We start from the raw sequence: 23,067 nt of genomic DNA, 5'->3' as shown, positions 1-23,067 counted from the left end.
CAGAATCTCAGGGGTCCAGAATCTCAGGGCTCCAGAACCTCAGACCCCTGAAATCTCAGTTGGGGAACTCATGCCTCCAGGCCTTGTGTTCTAGAAATTTCAACTGACAGCAAAGTTGGCTGGACTGTTACTCCCCTCCCGTCTCTCAGTGTCTCCACCAAAGGCTACCGAACTTGACTGAATGCATGTTGGTGGGGGAAGGACAAACCTTAGGTGGACACCCACCTCACCCAGCTGTGGCCCTCTTAGCATCTCTTATGGATTGGCCATGTCTCCCGCAGAGATATTCAAGTCCTAATCTTTAGTCCTGTGGATATGAACCCATTTGCAAATAGATCTTGAAGATGTTATTAGTTAAGATAAGACTAAACTGGGTCAGGATGGGCCCTAATCCAATACGACAGGAGTCCTTATAAGCAGAAGAAATTTGGACACAGGAGGAGGAGTGAGTAGGAGACAAGAGGAGACAGGTGGCCATGTAATGGAGGCAGAGATTGAGCTATGGAGACAGAGACAGCGTGATCCTGCCCTCACCTTGATTTTGGGCTTCTAGCCTTCAAAACTATGAGATGATACATTCCTGCCTCACCAGGCCTCTGGTGTTTGTTATAGCAGCCCAGACAAACTGAGACAGCATATTCTCAAGGGCAGCTGTACCTTTCATGAGGATGTCCTCTGTCAGTGGGAGGCCGTAGGACTCACAGAGCTTCCAGCACTGCAGGTAGACCAGAAAGGTGTTCCTGCGGGACTCGTCCATCAGCTCGGCCATCTCTCCACGGATGGTGGACGGGAGGCAGTGCTCGTCAAACTGCTTATTTCCACTGCGCACCAGGCGGCACCGTTCCGTGTACTGGATGGAGGGGATTGCCATCTGCAGGGAAAACAGAGGGAAGCCCGACTTTCTCTTTGCCTTCTCTTTCCTCCTGCCTGGAAGGCAAAGGCAATGCCACACAAGGGGCAACACAAGAACGCACATGAGGGAGGGGCCACCATGCAGGTGCTGAGATTGGTGACTCAAGGGAAGTTCGAGGATGGCCAAAGTTAGCCCCGATGAGCGCTCATCTGGTTATGAGAGTGCAGCCCCTCCACTAATGTGCATGACAACAAAATAATACATACGGTGAAGGACAGTACACATGCCCTAGAGGCATCCTATTGAAAACCTAAATTCAAGTGTTTGGCTGCATGAAAATCTAAATTAGGTGCAGCGGTCTGTGACCTTGAGGCTGAAGCCGTGTGGGAAGGATGGCAGAGCAAGGTAAAGCAGCCCAGACCCCTGGGGATTGTGCAGTTGCTATCGGCTGCCTTTCTAATTATTTTTTTAAACAAGGGAAAAAAGATCTATCTCGTTTGGCTTCTAACACCTGATCCAGCAAAGTATGGCTCCCAGGCCAAATCTGCCCCATCACACATTTCTATAAATAAAGTCTTATTGGAGCCCAGCCATGCTCGCTCAGTTATGTATTCGCTATGGCTGCTTTTGCGCTCCAGTGGCAGAGCTGTGTAGTTGAGACAGAGACTGGAAAGCCTGGAAAGGCAAAAATGTTTAATATCTGGACCTTTACTGAAAAAGTTTGATGACCCCTGCAATTGAATCAAATCTTTGTTGATACAGCACTTACCAAAACCTGACATTTTATTATATATATATTTATTTATTAGGCATTTTCTTATTATATACTATATAAATATGCTAATATATTATATATTTATGTATAATGTGTTGTCTGTCTCCATGACTGTTGGCTTCTTGAGGACAGGGACTGTGCAGTTCGCCACAGCACCTGGAAGAGTGCCTGGCACATAATAAGCTCTTAATAAATATGATTTAATTCATGCAACCCATCCTTCCTCCCTTCATTCCTTCTTCATGTTTTTTCTGGAGTGACTGCTTAGTGCCACGTGCTTGGATTCCAGCAGTAAGATTATGCAGAGTAATAAAGAATGGGGAGAGGGGAACTTGTTACTTTCATAAACGTTATCTTGTTTAATCTTCACAAAAATCCCGGACGGTAGGTATTATTCTTATATAGATGAAGGAATGGGGGTTCGGAAAGGTAAAGAATGCCCCGCCCCCCAATCCCCACAGCTAGAAGGGATTGGAACCCAAGCCTGTCCAGCCCACATGCCTGTGCCTTCCCTCCGCCTTCAGGGATACCTTGAACTGCCGCCTCCTCTCACGGTAGCGTTTGCCGACGTCCTCCATCTCCTCCAGGGTCAGGGGTCGGGCTTCCGTCTGTGTGTCGACCGCAGGCACGGTCAGCAAGTCCATCTCGGGAGGCTGCAGGGCTGAACTCACCTTCTGCTTCTTGGACAGACTCTGTAGGGAAGTTCTATCTTTGGATAAGCTGTAATCTGGGGTTGGAGGGAAGAGACAGAGGCAGGAAGGACTAAGAGAGGTACCCAAGCCTGGAATCAGTCAAGCATTTAACCAATGTTCATCATGCAGGCACCAGGCCGCCCCGCTCCTCATTTCCCACACATCTGGTCAGCGCTGCATCCCTTCTCTCCATTTCCACCGCAGTCTTCCAGGCCACCTCCTCTTCTACCTTGCACCATTACCCCAGCTTCCTGCTTCTATCCTCATCCCCTATAATCCCGTTTGCACAAAATGGCAAATAGGATTTTTACAAAATATGAATCAGAGCACCTCATTCCCCTGCATAAAACTTCCTACTGACTTCTCATGGCACTTGGACTAAAGCTCAAAGTCCTTTCTTTGGCATACAACCCCCTGAAGGACCTGGTCTTAGCCTACCTCCCCTTTGACCCCATCTCCTTCTACTCACCCCTCATTCACTCCACTCAACCACTGTGCTGTGCTGTGCTCCTGGTTCCTGTAAGTGTGCCTGGCACATAGTAGTTGCTCAATAAATATCCAAATGAATGAAAGAATTCCACTGCCCCATGATTCAGGCTTCCTTTGACTCAGTCAAGCTGAGATCAAATCCTGGCTTTGCCAACTTCTAGTTTTGAGATTATGGGCAAGAGGTTTCAACCTCTCTGAGCTTCAGCTTCCTCCATGGGGAGGCATGAATAGTAGCCCTGAGCTCTGAGGAACTTGGGAAGATAAACTGAAATAATGCTGTAAAGCTCTGGCCCACAGGGGGCACTTCTCACATGGTACAACCTTGGCTGTTCTGAGCCACACATTCGAACTCTTGACACAGCTGACTTGGGCAAAGCAAGAGTCGCCTGAATCCATTCACGCTATCCACAGCTACACTTCAGGGGAAAATGAACTCAGTGACAGCACTGAAATATAACTGCTCAAGTCTATTTATTGGAAAATATTATGCCTCAACTACCTCTCCTGTAAATATGCATCATGGTACCCTGCAGAATTTGCCAAATGACTGGCAGCCAACTACAGAGATAATGATGAATTTTGGTAATTTATAATGAAAAGGCAAAAAGAGCATCAGCAGGACACACACCCGACTGGAGGCCACCCTGAGAATGCACTGGAAACAAAGTGGGGAGCATCCTGGAAGGACTCTGGGGATTACTATTACAGAGTGGCAATGTGTAAAGGGGGTGATTGTGGGGTGTCAGTTTCCCTGTTGGGGGAAAGAGTGGCGGTGAACTTGCAGAGTAGCAGAGACCCTGTCTGGAGGTGACAGTGCCTCTGTGGGGCAGCCTGTTGAGATAAGGTTGGAAATGTGGGTACTGCGGGTGAAGTTTCTGCTGGAGAGCTTGGGAAGAGGAATGAACGCTCTGAGGGGGCTGCCTGGGTGTGTACTGACCATCGGCACAGGACGGCCACTTCCACCTTCAGAGAAGCAGAGGAGCCAAATACATCTGAGATTAAGTTCCTGCCAACCTGGTGGGGGCAGAGGAAAGTCTATTCATTTTAGAAAGAGGAAAATGATATTTGGGGAGGGCAATAGAATGGGTGAGTTGTGATCAAGGGTAGGTTTGATCTTTTATGTGTAGTTCAGTTTTCTTTGTGTGTTTTTTTGTTTGTTTTCACAGTAGCATTAAAATACAAAGAAACATGACGCACACTCATGTTAAGGAGTATATTTATAACCAGGGCTAGAGCTGGTTCATTTCTAATTTGCCTCTGGACAGATGTGGCCCCACAAGCACACAGCCTGACAAGTGGAGCTTGGGCTGGATTTCAGATCCAGTCTTCCCTGTTTACAACACGCATACTGTTCAAGGCAGCCCTGCAAATACCTGGATAGAAGAATGCCAAGATCGATTCCCAGTAAACTCTGAACATGTGCTCGTTCTGTTTCTGAACGAGAAATATTAGTTAACTCTTTCCTAATAACATGTAAATTAACAGTAAGAAGGCCTTAGACCCATGCACAAATGAACTTGGAAAGACTTCCCATTTTGGGTCAATCTAGCAATGGGCTGTGGGGGGCTGAGACTACCCTTTGAGGACCGTCCTTTAAGGACATGGGCTGGGCTTTGTTCATCTTTGAATGGTTGGATGCTCAAGAAAATAATTACTCCTGAGTGGACCAGTGGGCCCGGAAATCTCAGAACGTTGGCCACCCCACAGGGAGCCTGAGTGTGTGGCACTTGGGATGTGAGTGCTGGGAGCGGCCAGGGCGATCTCCCTCAGGGGATGGGGGCGTGGAGGAGCACGTACGTCCCCTTCTGGATCTGTGGGTGCTCCTCTGCAGAGCCAGAGACCACTGCTTGTAGGTGTTGGCCAGGATCTCGGTGGTGATGCTGTTGTGCTTCCCCAGCGAGCTGAGGTAGATCACGATATCCTCCACCTCCTGCTTGGTCAAAGGGACTCCGACCTGAGGACAGAGAAGCCCAAGGCCAGCAGGCTCTAATTCAAATGCCTGGCCAGCCTGACCCCATCCACTCTTCTAGTTTCATCCACAGCCGCTCCCAACTCACACCCAGTGTCCCAGCTCAAAGCCCTTTCCGTTCCCCGAACACACCCTGCTCTCCCCTGCCTTCTACCTTTGCTCAGGCAGTTCTCTCTCTCTCTCTGCCTGAAAAACTCCTATCCCTCCTTCAAAGCCCACTCCAGATATGTCCCCATCTTCACAGTCAGTTAGTTCTTCTGCTGGGCTCCCATCCCACCTTGTATCAGTCTCAGTGAAGGTATTTACCATGCTGGATTTGAATAATGATTTCATATGATTTCATATGTCTGTCATCCTTGCCCACGAGGAACAAATATGCCTCTCTAAACTGAAGTAAAATAGGATCAGAAATACTACACGAGTTACTCTTTTAAGGATGGTGAGCAACTTTTGAGGAGTATAATCCTTCCCAACAATATTGAATATTAAAAAAAAATTTTTTTAAAGGAAATATAATTTTGTCCTATAGCTTTTCAGACAGCAGTCACTGTTCACTGAACCTTCCTTAAAAAATCAGAACTCTCTTTGGGCTAATAGATTTAATATTGCACTTTGTATTATGGTGATTAAAGACTTTTTATCTTTTTGTTTTTTTAATGCTTTGAAATGTTTTTCAGATAATTACATCATAAAACAAAATTTGGTGATGATTTAAAACTGTAAAAGATGCAGCAGTCAGTTTTCTGAAGCATTTTTTCAAGGTGTCTTATATTCAAAATTGGTAAAAGCTTAAGTTATCTAGACCAGAGGGTTGATTCATTTTTTTTTAGATAGTATATATCTTAGGCTTTGTGGGCCATGCTGTCTCTGTTGTAACTATTCAACTACTCTCACTGTGGCATGAAAACACTGGACAATATGTGAATGAATGAGCATAGCTATATTCAAATGAAACTTTATTTACAAAAACAGGTGGCAGCCAGATTTGACTCATGGACCATAGTTCCAGACCCACGCTAGGTCAACAGAATTTTCTGCGGTGATAGAAATATTCTACAACTGCATGGTTCAATAGAGTAGCCACTAACCACATATGACTATTGAGCATTTCAAATGTGGCTGGTGTGGATTTTTACTTTAATTATTTATAATTAATTTTTAAAATTTTTTATTAATAAAAGCAATCAATATACAATATGAACATTCTTTTTTATCACATAGTTGTATATTCATCATCAAGATCATTTCTTAGAACATTTGCATCAATTCAGAAAATGAAATAAAAAGAAAACAAAAAAATTCATACTCACCATACCCCTTGCCCCTTCCTTTCACTGATCACTAGCATTTCAATCTACATTGATTACTAGCATTTAACATTTGTTCCCCCTATTATTTATTTATTTTTAGTCCATATGTTTTACTCATCTGTCCATAAGGTAGATATAAGAAGCATCAGACACAAGGTTTTCACAATCACACAGTCACATTGTGAAAGCTATATCATTATACAATCATCTTCAAGAAACATGGCTACTGGAACACAGCTCTACATTTTCAGGCAGTTCCCTCCAGCCTCTCTGTTACACCTTAACTAAAAAGGTGATATCTATTTAATGTGTAAAAATAACCTCCAGGATAACCTCTCGATTCTGTTTGGACCCTCTCAGCCACTGACACTTTATTTTGTCTCATTTCTCTCTTCCCTGCTTCAGTCAAGAAGGTTTTCTCAATCCCTTGATGCTGAGTCTCAGCTCATTCTAGGATTTCTGTCCCACTTTGCCAGGAAGGTCCACATCCCCGGGAGTCAGGCCCCAAGTAGAGAGGGGGAGGACAGTGAGTTTGCTTGTCGTGTCAGCTGAGAGTGAGAAGCCACATCTGAGCAACAAAAGAGGTTCTCTTGGGGGTGGCTCTTAGGCCTATATTTATAATTAATTTTAATTTTTAAATAGACAATGAAAATATGGTCCATGGACCAGTACCATCCACATCAACTGGGAGCCTGTAAGAATGCAGCATCCCCACATGGATGTACTGACTCAGAAGCTGCATCTTAACAAAACTCCCATGTGATTCACGTGCACCTGACAGATAGAGAAGCTCTAGCGGGCTCTAGAGGTAGGACCAAAGACCTAGCTCTCTCTGTACTCAGTTTTGGGGTCTGATGGGCAAGAGACAGTGATTTCCCAGGCACAGCAATGGTTATGGGGTCTGACCTGGAGACTCAGCACTCACGTAGGGAGTTTCAAGGTCAGACCAGAGCAGGGGTGGATTTAGGGATCTGATTTGGCCACAGGTCAAACCATGTTTTCCAGTCTGGCTTTCCAAGTAATAAGGCTGATCATCTGAGCTCTGTGTCTACTTTTCAGATGGTCCAGAACCAGGGGAGGGTCCAGAGAGGGGGAGCACCTTCCACTCATTCCCAGCCTGGGAGCTGCGAGTGATACTTACAGCCCTAAGAGCCATGATGAACTCCTCCCTGCTGACCCTCTGGTTCTCGCCCGGGTCCACCTTGTTGAACATCTCCAGGATCTTGATCTTGCGGCTATGCAGGTGGTCATACATGGCTGACAGGGTGGGAGGCTTGGGCAGGCGGAGCTGGGGTACTATGAGGCGGGAGGTTCGGGAGGCTTTTTTCTGAAAGAGGCAGAGTTTGTGGGGCAGGGAATTGAGAGTTCATGCGATACAGGCCAATGGAATGTGATCCCCAGAGTTAGAAAGAAATGAAGGAGAGCCCTGAACAGACAGCAAGACAGTGTGGAGAGCACGGGGGCATGGCAACTGCGACAGGATGGCTGGGAGACTTTGCTTCTCCAGGCCTCCATTTACTTATCTGAAATGAGAGACTGGGACAATATGAAAACTGAAATTGCATTCTCCACATCTCTCCTGTCGGACTAGACCTTTGCCTTCAATATCTATAATTCTGCTGGTCTCTGGGTGTGCCAAAATACGTACCCGTCCCCGGAGTCAAGTGGGGCTCTCCACTGTTCCAGCTTTTGCTCATGCTGGGCCTCCTGCCTTGAGCACCTTTCCCTCTCTACATATCCAAGTCCTACTTCTCTTCTCTGTCCAGGTTAAAAGAACACTTTATAATGATGATATCCCTTACACCTGACGGTTTACATGGGCCCTCGCGCTCTCTAGCTAATTGCTCCTCTGGCTCCTGCAGCGTTTGAGATTTACCTCTGTTAGTGGCCTGTAGCAAACTGTAGAGTCATTCACTGTTTATATGTGTGTCTCCTCCACTAACAGGTGAACACCTTGAGAGCGAGTCTTTGAGTAACTGCCGAATGAATAAGCGATGCTGTCTATTAGGTATTATTTTCTTCTTTTACAAATGAGACAAGTTCAGAGAGTTGAAGTAACTTGTCCAAGGTCACACAGCAGATAAATGTCAGAGCTGGGTTAAGCCTCGCCTACTGATTATTCATAGACACCATGCTCCTGGCAGGAAACAATTTGCTAGAATTTGACATTTGGGTTTTGACTGTTGCTATAGATGGAATCGTATCCCCCACAGAGACATGTTTAAGTCCTAGCCCTTGGTCCTGTGGGTGTGAACCCACTTGTCAATAGGATCTTTGAAGACGTTATTAGTTAAATTGAGGACAGACTGAATCAGGGTGGGCCTTAGTCCAGTATGACTGGGGTCCTTATTAGCACAGGAAATTTGGACACAGTGGGAGGAGAAACAGGAACCAGAAGGAGACAGAAAACCATGTGATGGAGGCAGAGACAGAATTATGGGTTGCCAGCAAGCCACCACCACAATGCTGCAGACTTCAGAGAAAGCATGGCCTGATGATACCTTGATTTGACTTCTAGCCTCCGAAACTGTGCAACAATAAATTCCTGTGGTTTAAGACAACCATGGTACGTGTTACAGCAGCCCTAGCACTAATACAACAACGATAACAAGGACTGATCCCAAAGTGCCTGAGCCAGCCCAAATGATACCAGTGAGACTATAATAATAAAAAAATGGCAAACATTTATTTAGTACCTACTATATACTATTTGCCCAGCACTGTTCTAGGCACCTTACATAAATTAATCCATTTAGACATCCCAGCAACCCCAAGAGGTGGACAAAATGGTTATTCCCACTCTATAGATGAGGACACTGAGGCCCACAGTTAGGAAGGAGCAGAGCTGGGTTTAAAATTTAGGAAGTAGCAAAACTGTGTTTAAATCCAAGTTATCTGGCCCATTCTCCCAATGGAGAAATTCACCTGACTTGGGAGAAATTTCAAGTGTTTGTATTGCAAGGAAATGTCACAGAGAGACAAGGAGTTGGGAGATGAGAGTTTTGGTACTGAGTCTGCCATTTACTTACTATCTCTATGGATTCGGTCAAACTCTTGGCCTTGCTGAGCTTTTATTTTCACATTTGCAAAAAAGAGTTCCTCCTTTTCCTTCTATCTTCACATATATAACCCTTACAATAGTCCTGTGAGTACTGCTTGGCACACATAGGCCCTCAGCAAACATATGTCAATAAACGAATGATTGACAAATGAATGAACAATGAATATATGAACAGTAAGATGGAAGGTCAGGAATTACCCTTCCTATGGTGGTTTTAAAATTTGCCCACAAATTCTTCAACTGTCCTCCCTTCTAGGTTGGACCCTAAATTTCCCTCCCCTTGTGGGCAGGACACAGTCTCTTTCTTCTAACAAATACATTATGGTGGAAGTTATAATGTAAAACTTCTGAAATGAAGACCTCCTGAGACTGAGTCCTAGAAGGCACTGGCAGCGTCCTCTTGCTCTCTCTCTTGTTTTGCTCACTCTGAAGAAGCTCAAGCAGCTCTATAGGAAAGTCCATGTGGTGAGGAACTGAGGCCTCCTGCCAACAGCCATGTGAGTGAGCCACCTTGGATGCAGAGCCTTTTCCAGTCAAGCCTTTGGATAATGGTGGCCCTGGCCAATATCATGAAATGGTAACCTCATGAGAGACCCTGAGCTAGAACCACCCAGTAAAGCCACTGCCAGATTGCTGACTCTCAGAAATAATGAGATAATAATATTTGTTGTTTTATGTCACTACGTTTGTTATGCAACAACAGGTAACCAATAAACTTCTGGACCTCTGTTGGCTCCTCTGTGAAATGGGAGGAACCATTTCCACCCTACCTAACCCAAGGGAACAAAATGACAACATGTCCCTAAAGCCTTTAGGATCGTCATCGGGCAAATGGGGCTGCTCACCTTGGTGACCCTGGTAGAATTCAAAAGGGCCTCCGACTGGGCCATGTGCTCCTTGTGGATCCTGTTCAAGACATTGGCCTCTGAAGGCGTGAAGGTGGGCTTGTTATTCAGCCACCTCTCTAAGTTGCCAAATGACTCCAGTTCCCTCCGAAGCTTCAACCTCTGGCTCAGCCAGGTCTTCATGTCCTCTGGCAGCTCTTGCGTTCCCCTAGCTTCTGGAGTCTTGAAGCTGGGAATGGTCTGTGGGGGAGCCCTGGGTTGGGGGCTGGAATTGATGGGCATCTGATCCTTCGTGTGAGGAACAATGATGATCCTGCGGCGACTCTGTGGCAGGGAGAAGTCCTCCTGCTTGAACTGCTTGAAGCAATGGGCAATAACCAGATCAGGGTTGAAGGAATGGACCTTGCTGGAGCTTTCATTGTCATCAGAAGGCTTAGACTGGCAGAGCCCTTGAAGGGAGAGGGTCAAAAGGTGAATTTCTGATTATTCTCCAGATAGATTTTACATTAGGTCACAAAACAAGACTTAATGAATTTTAAAAGATTGAAATCATTCAAAGTAACTTCTCTAACCATAATGGAAAGAAGCTAGAAATTAATAATAATTAAAAAAGCAGAAAATTTACAAATACTTGGAAATTAAGCAACACTTTTAAATAACTAATACATCAAAGAAGAAATAACAGGAGAAATGAGGAAATAGCTTGAAAAAATGAAAATGAAAACACTACATAACTCAATATGTAGGGAGTGCTCAGAGGAAAATGTATAGCTGTAAATGCCTAAATTAAAAAAAAAACTCAAAGCTACAACCTAATTTCACACCTTGAGGAACTAGAAAAAGAAGAACTAACTAAACCCAAAGTGATCAAGAGGAAGGGAATAAGATGAAATACAGAATAGAGAAACAACAGAGAACCAATGAAATAAAAAAATGATGCTTTGAAAAGATCAATAAAATTGATAAACCTTTAGGTAGACTCAAAAAAAAAAAAGGAAGATGCAAATAACTAAAATCAGAAATGAAAGGGATTACTACTGACATCACAGAAATAAAAAAGAATATAAGAGAATACTATGAACAATTGTACATCAACAAATTAGATAACCTGGATGAAATGGACAAATTTCTAGAGACAGACAAATTCCCTAAAATTATTCAAGAAGAAATAGAAAACCTTAATAGAACAGTAAGGAGAGACCGAATCAAAACCTCCCAAAAAAGGAAAGTCTAAGACTAGGTGGCTTCACTGCTAAATTCTCCTAAATATTCAAATAAGAATCAACACCAGTCTTTTTTAAACTCTTGCAAAAAACCAAAGAGGAGGGAACACTTCCTAATTCATTCTAAGAGGTCAGCATTGACCTGATACCAAGCCAAATAAAAACAGCACAAGAAAATAAAATTACAAACCAATACCTCTTTTGAATATAGAAGCAAAAATTCTCAACAATATAGTACAAACTGAAGTCAACAACATATTAAAAGGATTGTACACCATAACCAACTGGGATTTATTAAAGGAATGCAAGGATGGTTCACCATAAGAAAAATCAATCAATATAATACACTGCATCAACAGAACAAAGGAAAGCCAGATGGTCATCTCAATTGATGAAAAAAAGACACTTGACAAAATTCAATAGCCTTTCATAATAAAAATACTTGGAACACTAGGAATAGAAGGGAATTTCCTTAATACAATAAAGGGCATCTATGAAAAACCCACAGCTAACATACTCAATAGCAAATAACTGAGTGCCTGCCCCCTAAAATCAGAAACAAGTCAAGTATGTCTACTTTCACCACTATATTTAATATTGTACTGGAAGTTCTAGCCAGAGCTATTAGGCAAGAAAAATAAATAAAAGGCATCCCAATTGGAAAGGAAGAAGTAAACATATCTCTATATGCAGATGTCATGATCCCCCCCAAATCCCAAAAATTCCACAAGAAAGCTACTAGAGTTACTCGTTTAATTCAGCAAAGTTGTGGGTCCAAGATCAATATGCAAAAGTCAGTTGTATTTCTGTATACCAGCAATGAAAAATCCAAATGGAAATTATGAAAAAATTCCATTTATAGTAGCAACTGAGATAAGTGTTATGAAAGTGTTCTAAAAATGAAAGGGATTTAACATTATTATTAAAAATATTGTCAATATTATTTTCCATCTAAAACCAAAACTCTTCTGCTTAAAATCCTTCCATGGCACCCAACTGCCTCCAGAATAAAATTCAAACTCCTTAACCTGGCTCTGTCTGACCCACCCACCCTTGCTAACTTCTCTACCTTTATCTCTTGCTCCTTCTTGCCTCATCACTATTGGTTCCCAAACTGACCTAATGGTGGTTCCCTGCTCCTTTCCTCAACACACCAGCATTAACCGAGAATCACCAAGTGCCTGGGTCTGATTAGTGTAAATCCAAGTGAGGCTGGGTGCCTGAGCACCATGCACTGGCATATAACAAGGTGGAGTAACGAGAGTATGTAAGCAGACGGGTTAATATGGTGCTCTCAGCCTGATTGAGGTCATCCTGGAAGCGGCGGCTTTTGATGTGGGCCTTCAAGAATGAGTTGGATCATTGCCCTTCCCCATGTGGGACATGACATCCAGGGTGACGTCTCCCTGGTGGTATGGGAGATGACTCCCAGGGGTGAGTCCAGCCCTAGCACCATGGGATCAACAATTCCATCCTGACCAAAAGGAGGAAAAGAAGTGTAACTCATAAAGTATCAGTGGCTGAGAGAGTTCAAATAGAGTCAAGGGGCTACTCTAGACGTCACTCTTACACAAGCTTCAGTTAGACATTGCTACCTATCATAACTTGACAAACCTCAACCAAAACCAATCCTAAAGAACACCTAAGGCATTATGTAAGATTCTACAGTTTCCATGTACTAGGGTAAACTGCAGAAACCTACAACCTCCATCCAGATGGATCCCTGAACCAGATAAAAACTGAAATCCAGAGGGGCCAGTCTTTCCAGAACATCAACTAGTTCCGTCCCTTTATCCCATATTATCAACAGCCCCTTTCAATATTAAAAAGTTAGAGTGGGCATAGCCCCGATACCCCTAAAGAGTGGGAGGAAGATCAAAGGTGATAGTGGAGTTATACAGAGAAGTTAGAGTATAACAAACAAGTATGATTGCTGAATCATTATATTGATATTTCTTTTAGTCTCCAGTATTTTAGAGCAGCTAGAAGTAAAAACCTAAAATTGTAGAATTATAACCCATACCAGACTCTGAAATCTGTCCTACAACAAATTGTTGCGATGTGCTTTTAAATTTGTTGCTTTTATATATATGTGTTATTTTTCACAAAAATGAAAACAAAAGTTGATTGTGATGATTAAAAATATGTATATTCTTTCTAGCCTCCAGTGTTCTGGAGCAGCTAGAAGGAAAAATCTGAGATGATGGAATATTAGTGCATGACAAACCCAGGGGTCTGTTCTGTAATCACTTGTTGAAGAGTGTTTTGAAAATTATTGCTTTTTTCTTTCTTTGCTTTGTATATATGTTATATTATATACATATAATATATATATGTTATATGTGTATATATATATATATATACACACATATATATACACACACACACACACACACACATATATATATATATATATATAATGAATGAGTTGGGTTTTAACATGTGGATGGACCAGTCTAGGAAAAAGTCTTTGGAGTGGAATTTTGGGACTTTAGGATTACAAAATAGTTCCACAAGTTGTAAGCACATTGTCTGTGAAGGAGGCTAATGGGAAGAAGAGTGGTCATTTCGAGTGCCAGTTTAAGGGGTTGCAGCTTTACCCTGGAGAGCATGTTCAAAACATGCTCCTCACAGGCCTTACCCCTTCTTCTTGTTCCCTCCTCAGATCTTGAATCCATGTTTTAACCCTCAGACAGAAGTCTTTTTTTAAATGCAAATTCTGATAATGCCACTCCCCCATTTGAAACTCTTCAATGGCTTCCCATTGCTCTTTTCTAGCATGGCCGGTGAAGCTATACTCTGGGGACCTGAATTCTGCTTTTATCTCCTCCTGCTCTCTCTCCCCCTTGCTCACTAGGCTCCAGCTGCGTAGGCTCTGTGTAAACTCTCCTAGCTCATTCCTGGCTCTTGATTCTTACCTATGCTGTGCCCTCTGAATGGTATGGTATTCCTCAACATTTTCCCCTGGCTAAATCTTTCTCATCCTAAAGTTCTCAGCCCAAATGTCACCCTTTCTCAAAGAGCTCTCTCCTGATCACCCTCTTGAATGTTCCCTGCCCATCACCCCCTCTTCATGGAGCTTATATTCTAGTGATCTCTGGGATCTTGCATCAATACATAGGAAAGTGGGGGTAGGATTTGGTAATAAAAGAGGACTTTATCATTTAGCTACAGGAGAGACTGTGTGAAAATGTTCCCTGCGGATTGGTGGTGAAAGCTCTCAGAAGCCAACTAATCTAATCTGCCCAGGTCTGGAACTCTTCCTACAATGGCCCTGGTAAATTTTGCTTCTACTGGTATAGCACTACTGACAGGGAGCTCTCTACCTAACATTGTGGACAACTAACTCTGACTGCTAGAAAGTACTTCCTTCTATTGAGCCAGAATTTGTTTTCTTGGAATTTATAACCTGTTCTAGTTTGCTAGCTGCCAGAATGCAATATACCAGAAATGGAATGGCTTTTAAAAAGGGGAATTTAATAAGTTGCTAGTTTACAGTTCTAAGGCTGAGAAAATGTCCCAATTAAAACAAGTCTATAGAAATGTCCAATTTAAGGCATCTGGGGAAAGAAACCTTGGTTCAAGAAGGCTGATGACGTTCAACATTTCTCTCTCAGCTGGAAGGGCACATGGTGACATGGCGGCACCTGCTGTCTTCCTCGTGGCTCACAGCGCCAGGAGAGAAAGCTAGCAAATGATGCCATGTTTACCATGTGCCCTTCTAGCTGAGAGAGAAGCCCTGACTGTGTTCGCCATGTGCCTTCTCACTTGAGAGAGAAACCCTGAACTTCATCGGCCTTCTTGAACCAAGGTATCTTTCCCTGGATAGATGCCTTTGATTGGACATTTCTATAGACTTGTTTTAATTGGGACATTTTCTTGGCCTTAGAACTGTAAACTAGCAACTTATTAAATTCCCCTTTAAAAAGCCATTCCGTTTCTGGTATATGGCATTCCAGCAGCTAGCAAACTAGAACAGATTTTGGTACTGGAGAATGGGGTGCTGCTGCAGTTTGCGAATACCAAACACATTGAAACGGCTTTTTAAATGGACAAGGGGAAGAATCTGGAGGAGTTGTGAAGAGCTTGATAGAGAAGGCCTAGAGTGTTTTGAAGAGAATCTTCGTAGAAATGTGGACTCTAAAGATACGTCTGACCAGGTTTTAGACAGAAATGAGATGTGTGTCATTACAGACTGGAAGGAAGGTGATCCTTGTTTTAAAATGGCAGATAATCTGGCAAAATTGACTAGTGGCTTTGGCTGGAAGGCAGATTTTAAAAGCCATGAACTTGGATATTTAGCAGAAGAGATTTCCAAATTAAATGTGGAAAGTGCAGCCTGGTTTCTCCTTGCAGTTTATAGTGAAATGTGACAGGAAAGAGATAAGGTGAGAACTGAACTCTTGGATACAAAGAAACCAGAAATTGAAGTTCTGGAAAATTCTGGGCCTCCAGAAAGTGAGACCCCAGAGAACAGTGCCGCACATGAGGACTTGGCCAAATGTGGAACCAGTCAGCCATTTCAGAGAAAGCCAGGATTGGACATGGAGTTATCCAGGAAGGATTTGTGGAAAATCCTTATATCTGATGGGCATGATCCAAGGCTACTGCATAGAAAGCCGACGAGAGTGCTGTGGGACCTGTATAAACACAGCAGCTGCCAGTCTGGACTGGGGGGTTCAGAGAAGGGACACATTGGAGGAAAAATAACTTCAGAGGCAAAACCATGGAGGCTGAGGTCTGAAGTCAAGAAGCCTTGGGCCAGGAGAGCGGACCCAGCCAAGCCTGTGAAGAGGATGACTTTGCCCCAAAGGCAGAGGATGGGCCTTTCACTGGTTGCAGTGGAAGAGTCATGCCGCCTCAGGCCTTGGAGAGAGTGAAGCACATTCCTTGGGGTTGGAGCACGTGGCTGCCAACACATGGTGGGGTTGAGCATGTGCCCTGGAGATGGCAGAGCCCGGCTGCAGCCCCAATGCTTGGAGAGGATGGAGCCGAGAAAAAGGTGGTCTCCCCAATGTCCCCCAAGATTGCGTTAGGAGAGAGGCAGGCCTCTGCGTAGGCCTTTGGAAAGGGTGGGAGTGATAAATGACTCAGATTTTGAAATCTAATGGACTTTGCCCTGTGGGTTTTCGAAACTGCGTGGGTCTGGTGACCCTTGTGTTCCTTCCTCCCTATGGAAATGGGCACATGTATCCTATGAACGTTCCTCTTTTATATGTTGGCAGTAAATAACATGTTCTGAGTTTTACAGGTCCAGAGACAGAAGAGAATATTGCCTTAGGACAGACTAGGCTTGTAACTAACTTTGAGATTTTGTACTGGTTTTAACTTTGTATTGTATTTGTGATGTTACCGAAATGGTTTAAGGTTCTCTGATATTGTTATGGAATGAATGTATCTTGTGAATGGGGAAAACATGTCTTTTTTAGGGTCCAGAGGGTGGAATGTGCTGGTTTGAAATGATGTATGGGCCCTAGAAAAGTCACATTTTAATCCTCATCCCATTTAATCCTAATTCTAATCCTAATCCCATTAGAAGAAATGGCAGCTGTTTCTTCTAATCATTATTCCGCACAGTATGCTTGAAACAGTAATTAGATCATCTCCCTGGAGATGTGATTTAATCAAGAGTGGTTATTAAGCTGGTTAGGTAGAGGCGTGTCTCCACTCATTTGGGTGGGTCTTGATAAGTTTCTGAAGTCCTATAAAAGAGGAAACATTTTGGAGAATGGGAGACTCGGAGAGAGCAGAGAATGCTGTAGCACCAGGAAGCAGAGAGTCACGTGGCACCAACCTTTGGAGATGAAGAAGGAAAACACCTCCCAGGGAGCTTCATGAAACAGGAAGCAAGGAGAGAAAGCTAGCAGATGACATCATGTTCACCATGTGCCTTTCCAGATGAGAAAGAGAAACCCTGACCATGTTCACCATGTGCCTTCTCACTTGAGAGAGAAACCTTGAACTTCATCGGCCTTCTTGAACCAAGGTATCTTTCTCTGGATGGATGCCTTTGATTGGGCATTTCTATAGACTTGTTTTAACTGGGACATTTTCTCGGCCTTAGAACTTTAAACTAGCAATTTATTAAATTCCCCTTTTAAAAGCCACTCCGTTTCTGGTATATTGCATTCCAGCAGCTAGCAAACTAGAACATAACCCTTGGTCCTACTCCTCCCTACCGATGCCAAAAACATAACAAAACAAAAAAAACAGATTTTCTCCCTCTTGTCCAAGACAGCCTTTCCAGTGACTGATGGCAACTTCATTCTTTCTTTCTTTCTTTTTTTCTTTCAGGAAATAGAGGAGAGTTATATTTATTCATTTACTAAACAAACAGTTATTGAGGGTTTACCACATGCCAGTCCCTGTTCTAGGAACTGGGGATATGCTCAAAATTCCTGACCTTAAGGAGCTTATATCTAGGGAAGAGAGGACAGATTATGACACAGTAACCTTTAGGAGAAAAACAAAGCAGGGTGAAGGGATCCTTGGGGGTGAGAACGAGGGTTTAATTGTACATTAAATGGTCAGAACAAGTCTTTTTTTAAAGAGATGTTGTAGGTTTACAGAAAAATCATACATAAAATTCAGAGTTCCCTTTTATGATTAACACCTTGTATTTATATTTGTTACAATTCACAAAACATTTTTATAATTGTACTATAAACTATAGTCCATCACTTACAATCAGGCTTCACTGTTTATGTTGTAGAGTCCTATGTTGTTTTTTTAAATTTAATTCTAGTAATATATATATACAACCTAAGATTTCCCCCTTTAACCACATTCAAATACAAAATTCAGTGCTGTTAGTTACATTTACAATGTTGTGCTATCATCACCACCATCCATTACCAAAACTTTACTATCAACCCAAATAGAAACTCTGTACAATTTAAGCATTAAATCATTATTCCCTGCTCCCACCCCATCCTTCAGTAACATATATTCTAGATACTGACTCTATGAACTTGCTTATTCTAATTATTTCATACCAATAAGGTCATACAATATTTGTTCTTTTGTGTCTGGCTTCTTTCACTCAACATGATATCTCCATTGTTCATCCATGTTGTCATATGCATCAGAACTTCATTCCTTTTTATGGCTGAATAATATTCCACTATATGTATATACCACATTTTGTTTATCCATTCATTGGTTGATAGACACTAGGGTTGTTTCCACCTTTTGGCTACAGTGAATACTGCTGCTATAAACATTGGTATACAAGTGTTTGTTTGAGGCTCTATTTTCACTTTCTTTGGGTGTATCATCTAGAAGTGGGATTGCCATGTCATATGTTAAATCTATACTTAACTTCCTGAGGAACTGCCAAACTGTCTTCACAGCATTTGCGCCATTTTACATTCCTACCAACAAGTGAGTGTTCCTATTTCTCTGCATCCTCTACAACACTTGTAATTTTCCATTTCTTTAATAGCAACTATTCTAGTGGGCATGAAATGGGATCACATTGTAGTTTTGATTTGCATTTCCTAAACAACTTGTGATGTGGAGCATTTTTTCATGTGCTTTTTGGCTATTTGTTTATCTTCTTTGGAGAGATTTTTTTTCAAGTCTTTTGCCTATTTTTATTTTGTATTTTATTTTTTTACTTTTTAAATTAATTTTTAAAAATATAACAACAAACAAACTCAGACATTCTTAACATATGATCATTCCATTCTACATATATAATCAGTAATTCACAATATCATCACATAGTTGCATATTCATCATCATGACCATTTCTTAGAACATTTGCATCAATTCAGAAAAAGAAATAAAAAGACAACAGAAAAAAATTCATACATACCATACCCCTTACCCCTCCCTTTCATTGCTCACTAGCATTTCAATCTACTAAATTTATTTTAACATTTGGTCCCCCTATTATTTATTTTTATGCCATATGTTTTACTCGTCTGTTGATAAGGTAGATAAAAGGAGTTCACTCTTTCTTTAAATTCACCCCTCTTGATTTCTGTTTCAAATTTCTTCCTAAATTCCATCCTCTCTGGCCATTGGTTTTGGGGACCCTTTAAAAGTTGGTGCCTTCCAGAATTACACCTGGGCTCTCTTCTTTTTTCAAAACTTCTCCCTCTCTCCTGTTTCTGTGGCCCCCTGTATGCTAAGGACACACATATCAATATTTCTGACTTGGAATTAGCTCCAATTTTATACATCCAGTTGCTCCTAAAAATCTCCACTTGGATTGCCTGCAAGGATCTCCAAGGTTGACCTCGTCTTCCTGGCCTTGTCCCCACCTAACCAGCTCCTCCCACAATTTTCCTGTCTCTGAGAAGGTACTTCCATCTGCCAGGTTACCTCAATTACCAGCACAAGCATCTGTGATAGCTCCCTCCATTCTCTCCATCTAATCAGCCCCCCAAGTCCCTGGAGTCCCTTCTGGCCTGGCCCCTGTCCCTCATCATCCAGCAGCCTTGGCCTGGGTATGTGGGAAGCCCCAGATCTCATCACCCCACACTTAGGATTCTGAGACTGCTGATTCAGCCTCCACATTTATTGATTGCTCCTTGTCTAATCCTGCTATCTCCAAAGGCTTTCCCATTTCCCATGAAAGTCATCTTTCACCATCTCATCCTTTCTGACCTCTCTCACCTCATCTCCAGTGACACTCAAACTAATAGCAATTTCCTCAAGACCCCATACCTCTGGGACTCTGTGCATGCTTTTCCTTAAGAAGGAGTACATTCCCTTTTCCTTTCGGCTTGGAGAACTTCCCATTCTTTAAGCAAACCCTTTAAGCTCCAGGAGCTTGGATGAACTGTTCGTCCCCATCTCCACACTCAGTAGGCTTCTTACTCCTGGGTGTCACCCCTGGACCCAGCATTCATCCGTTCTTATTCTCTAATTATCCATTCCTCAATTTCACCTTTGACATTGCAGTGTTTTGCCAAAAGCTTGACCCCAAACGGACTATGGACAGAATCTTGAAAACTGAAGCTGTTTTCCATGCCTCTTCCACAGTACCGAACTGTTTCTGTGACCACGTCAACACATTAACGTCTGGCGGAGAAATAATGGGAGCGGAAGGGCCTGGCTAACCTTCCTGGGTACACGAGTGGGTCTCTGGTTCCAGGCCAAGGCAACCTGACCCATTTCTCCAGCCGGAACACGGAAACTTCCGAAATGTGCACAACCTGCCCCCGCGCACCCAGCAATCCTTCATCCAGAAAGAGGACGGCACAATGAGATCTTTGCCCTGTCCTTGCGGTCACCCCACTTTTACGCATCTGCATGGGGCTGAGGCCTTCCTGGAGGAGGCGCTGCTTCCCTGGGGTTTGCTTACCAAGCAGCGACATGAGCAGAGCCTCATACGTTTCAATGGAACGGTCCATGGTTGCGGTGGTAAAGTAGACTGCTGCTTGCGTGGGGTGCCCGGGACCAGGAAAACACTAATTACAAAAGTATTGTGAATGGTTCTGTGTCTTCCAGCGCTCAGCGGCAACCTAGTTGTCATAACGACAGACTCGAAGGTGCTGATTGGCACGGCAACCTAGTTGTCATAACGACAGACTCGAAGGTGCTGATTGGCTGAGTGCCGCTCGCGCGGAGTTCGCCTAGCCACGTCGTGGGAGGAGCCGAGAAAAACTCTCAGCCCTGCGGAGGTCTGGCCTTGGGCTTGGTGAGGGACAGAATTTTAGTTCGGCTCACTGGCCCCTTAATCTGGAGTCACAGATTTTCCCCCGGAAATCGTAGGATTTTCTGCAGGTCTGCACATCTTTAGTCCTCAGTTTCTCAACCAAAGAATATGCCCTGCCTCCTTCAGCAAGTTTGTAGGTACTCAAGGGAGTCAGCAGCCAGCTAGAGGCAGTATTTTTGATAGGCTTTATCCCCTTGTAAGATGAAGGGGTGCCATGGTTTGGAATTACAGAACCTAAGAATCAGAGTATTAATAAGTGCTTGAAATGTCCATCAACTGATAGTAAATAAGATGCAGTCTATCCATATAAAGGAATTATTATCAGGTATGAAAAGGAATGATGTTCTGATACAAGCTATATGGAGGAACCTTGAAAACACTGATATACGTAAAAAGGCCATATATTATTGTATGATTCCATTCATATGAATTGTCCAGAAATGGACAAATCTAGAAAGAAGGAGACTTGTGGTTACCAAAGGATGGAGAGAAGCGTGTTCTGGTTTGCTAGCTGCCGGAATGCAACACACCAGAGACGGATTGGCTTTTAATAAAAGGGAATTTATTTTGTTGGTTCTTCAGAGGAAGGGCAGCTAACTTTCCACTGAGGTTCTTTCTTACGTGGAAGGCACAGGATGGTCTCTGCTGGTCTTCTTTCCAGGCCCCTGGGTTCCAACAACTTTCCCCAGGGTGACTTCTTTCTGCATCTCCAAAGGCCTGGGCTGAGCTGTGAGTGCTGAGATGAGGAATGCCGAGCTGCTTAAGCTGTGCTACATTGCGTTCTCTCATTTAAGCACAAGCCAATGAAGTCAAACATCACTTATTGCAGCAGATACGCCTCCTAGCTGACTGCAGATGTAATTGGCAACAGATGAGGTTCACGTACTGTTGGCTTATGTCCACAGCAACAAGACTAGGTATGCTCACCTGGTCAAGTTGACAACTGAATCCAACTAACACAAGGGAATTGAGATTGATTGCTAGAAGGTTTGAGGTTTCTTTTTGGGGTCATGGAAATGTTGCAAGACACAGTGTACGTACTAAAAAAACCCACTGAATTGTACGCTTTAAAAATAGCTAACATGGTGAATTTTTTACGTTGATTTTACCTCATAAAAGCTTTTAAAATGCTTAAGCACTTAATCTGTGCAAGGCACCACCTTTACTCAAAAGCATTATCTTTGTGACCCTCTCAACAAACTGAGGTGGTCACTAAGACCATCTACATTTTACAGATAATGGGCCACACTCTTGCAAGCAAGGCATCCATTTTAAGCACTTTGCATTCATTAACCTAATAATCACAGTAACAGTGTGAATCAGGCATCACTAGCCTGCTTTTTTTTCCCATAAATTTTTCTTTTTAACTACCATATTTTCTTGTCCTAGGATTTTTTCTTTTTTGTGAAAAATAACATCTATACAAAAAAGGATAAATTTCATAGCACATCACAACAATTAGTTGTAGAACAGATTTTAGGTTTTTATTTTTAGTTGCACTAAGGTACTGGAGACTAAAAGAAATATCAGTATGATTCAGCAATCATACTTCTTACACCCTACCTTCTCTGTATAACTCCACCATCACCGTTGATCTTTCTCCCACTCTTTAGGGTTATCTGGGCTATGCCAGTTCTAACTTGTTCACGTTGGAAGGGGCTATCAATAATATGGGATACGGGGATGGAACTAGCTGATGTTCTGGATAGGCTGGCCCCTCTGCACTTCAGGACTTCTCTGGTCCAGGGACCCATCTGGAGGTTGTAGGTTTCTGGAAAGTTACCCTAGTGCATGCAACCTTTGTAGAATCTTAGATAACACCCTAGGTGTTCTTTAGGATTGGCTGGAATGGTTTTGGTTGGAGTTTGGTAAGTTATGGTAGGTAGCAATGTAGGTAGCAATGTCTAAGTGAAGCTTGTGTAAGAGTGACCTCCAGAGTAACCTCTCAACTCTTTCTGAACTCTCTCGGCCACTGACACTTAATTTATTACACTTCTTTTCCCTCTTTGGTCAGGATGGCATTGTTGATCCCATGGTGCCAGGACCAGACTCATCCCTGGGAGTCATCTCACACGCCATCAGGGAGACTTTCATCCCTGGATGTCATATTCTACATGGGAGGAGAGCAATGATTTCACTTGCAGAGTTGGGCTTAGAGAGAGAGAGGTCATATATGAGCA

At 43.0% G+C, this 23,067-nt stretch overlaps 1 protein-coding gene across 2 annotated transcripts in view; it reads right to left on the bottom strand.

The window, feature by feature from the left end:
* EFCAB12 (EF-hand calcium binding domain 12) overlaps positions 1 to 20,745 on the bottom strand; it is a 28,593-nt gene extending 7,848 nt beyond the window's left edge. The window contains exons 1-6 of one of the 2 annotated variants that reach the window (XM_077116485.1): positions 20,534 to 20,745; positions 9,995 to 10,443; positions 7,230 to 7,415; positions 4,607 to 4,763; positions 2,159 to 2,355; positions 658 to 871 (exon numbers count right to left, since the gene is read on the bottom strand). In XM_077116485.1, coding sequence (XP_076972600.1) covers positions 658 to 871; positions 2,159 to 2,355; positions 4,607 to 4,763; positions 7,230 to 7,415; positions 9,995 to 10,443; positions 20,534 to 20,582 — 1,252 coding nt within the window. In that variant the 5' untranslated portion in view covers positions 20,583 to 20,745. Of the gene's footprint in view, positions 1 to 657; positions 872 to 2,158; positions 2,356 to 4,606; positions 4,764 to 7,229; positions 7,416 to 9,994; positions 10,444 to 20,116; positions 20,490 to 20,533 lie in introns of those variants that run through there. The other variant, XM_077116484.1, reaches the window with a different exon arrangement.
* Positions 20,746 to 23,067: the final 2,322 nt, after the last annotated feature.

The sequence above is a fragment of the Tamandua tetradactyla genome, chromosome 9, assembly GCF_023851605.1.
Source record: "Tamandua tetradactyla isolate mTamTet1 chromosome 9, mTamTet1.pri, whole genome shotgun sequence".
NCBI lineage: Eukaryota > Metazoa > Chordata > Mammalia > Pilosa > Myrmecophagidae > Tamandua > Tamandua tetradactyla.
The sequence above is the reverse complement of the archived record's forward strand: the minus strand, read 5'-3'. Positions and strand labels throughout refer to the sequence as shown.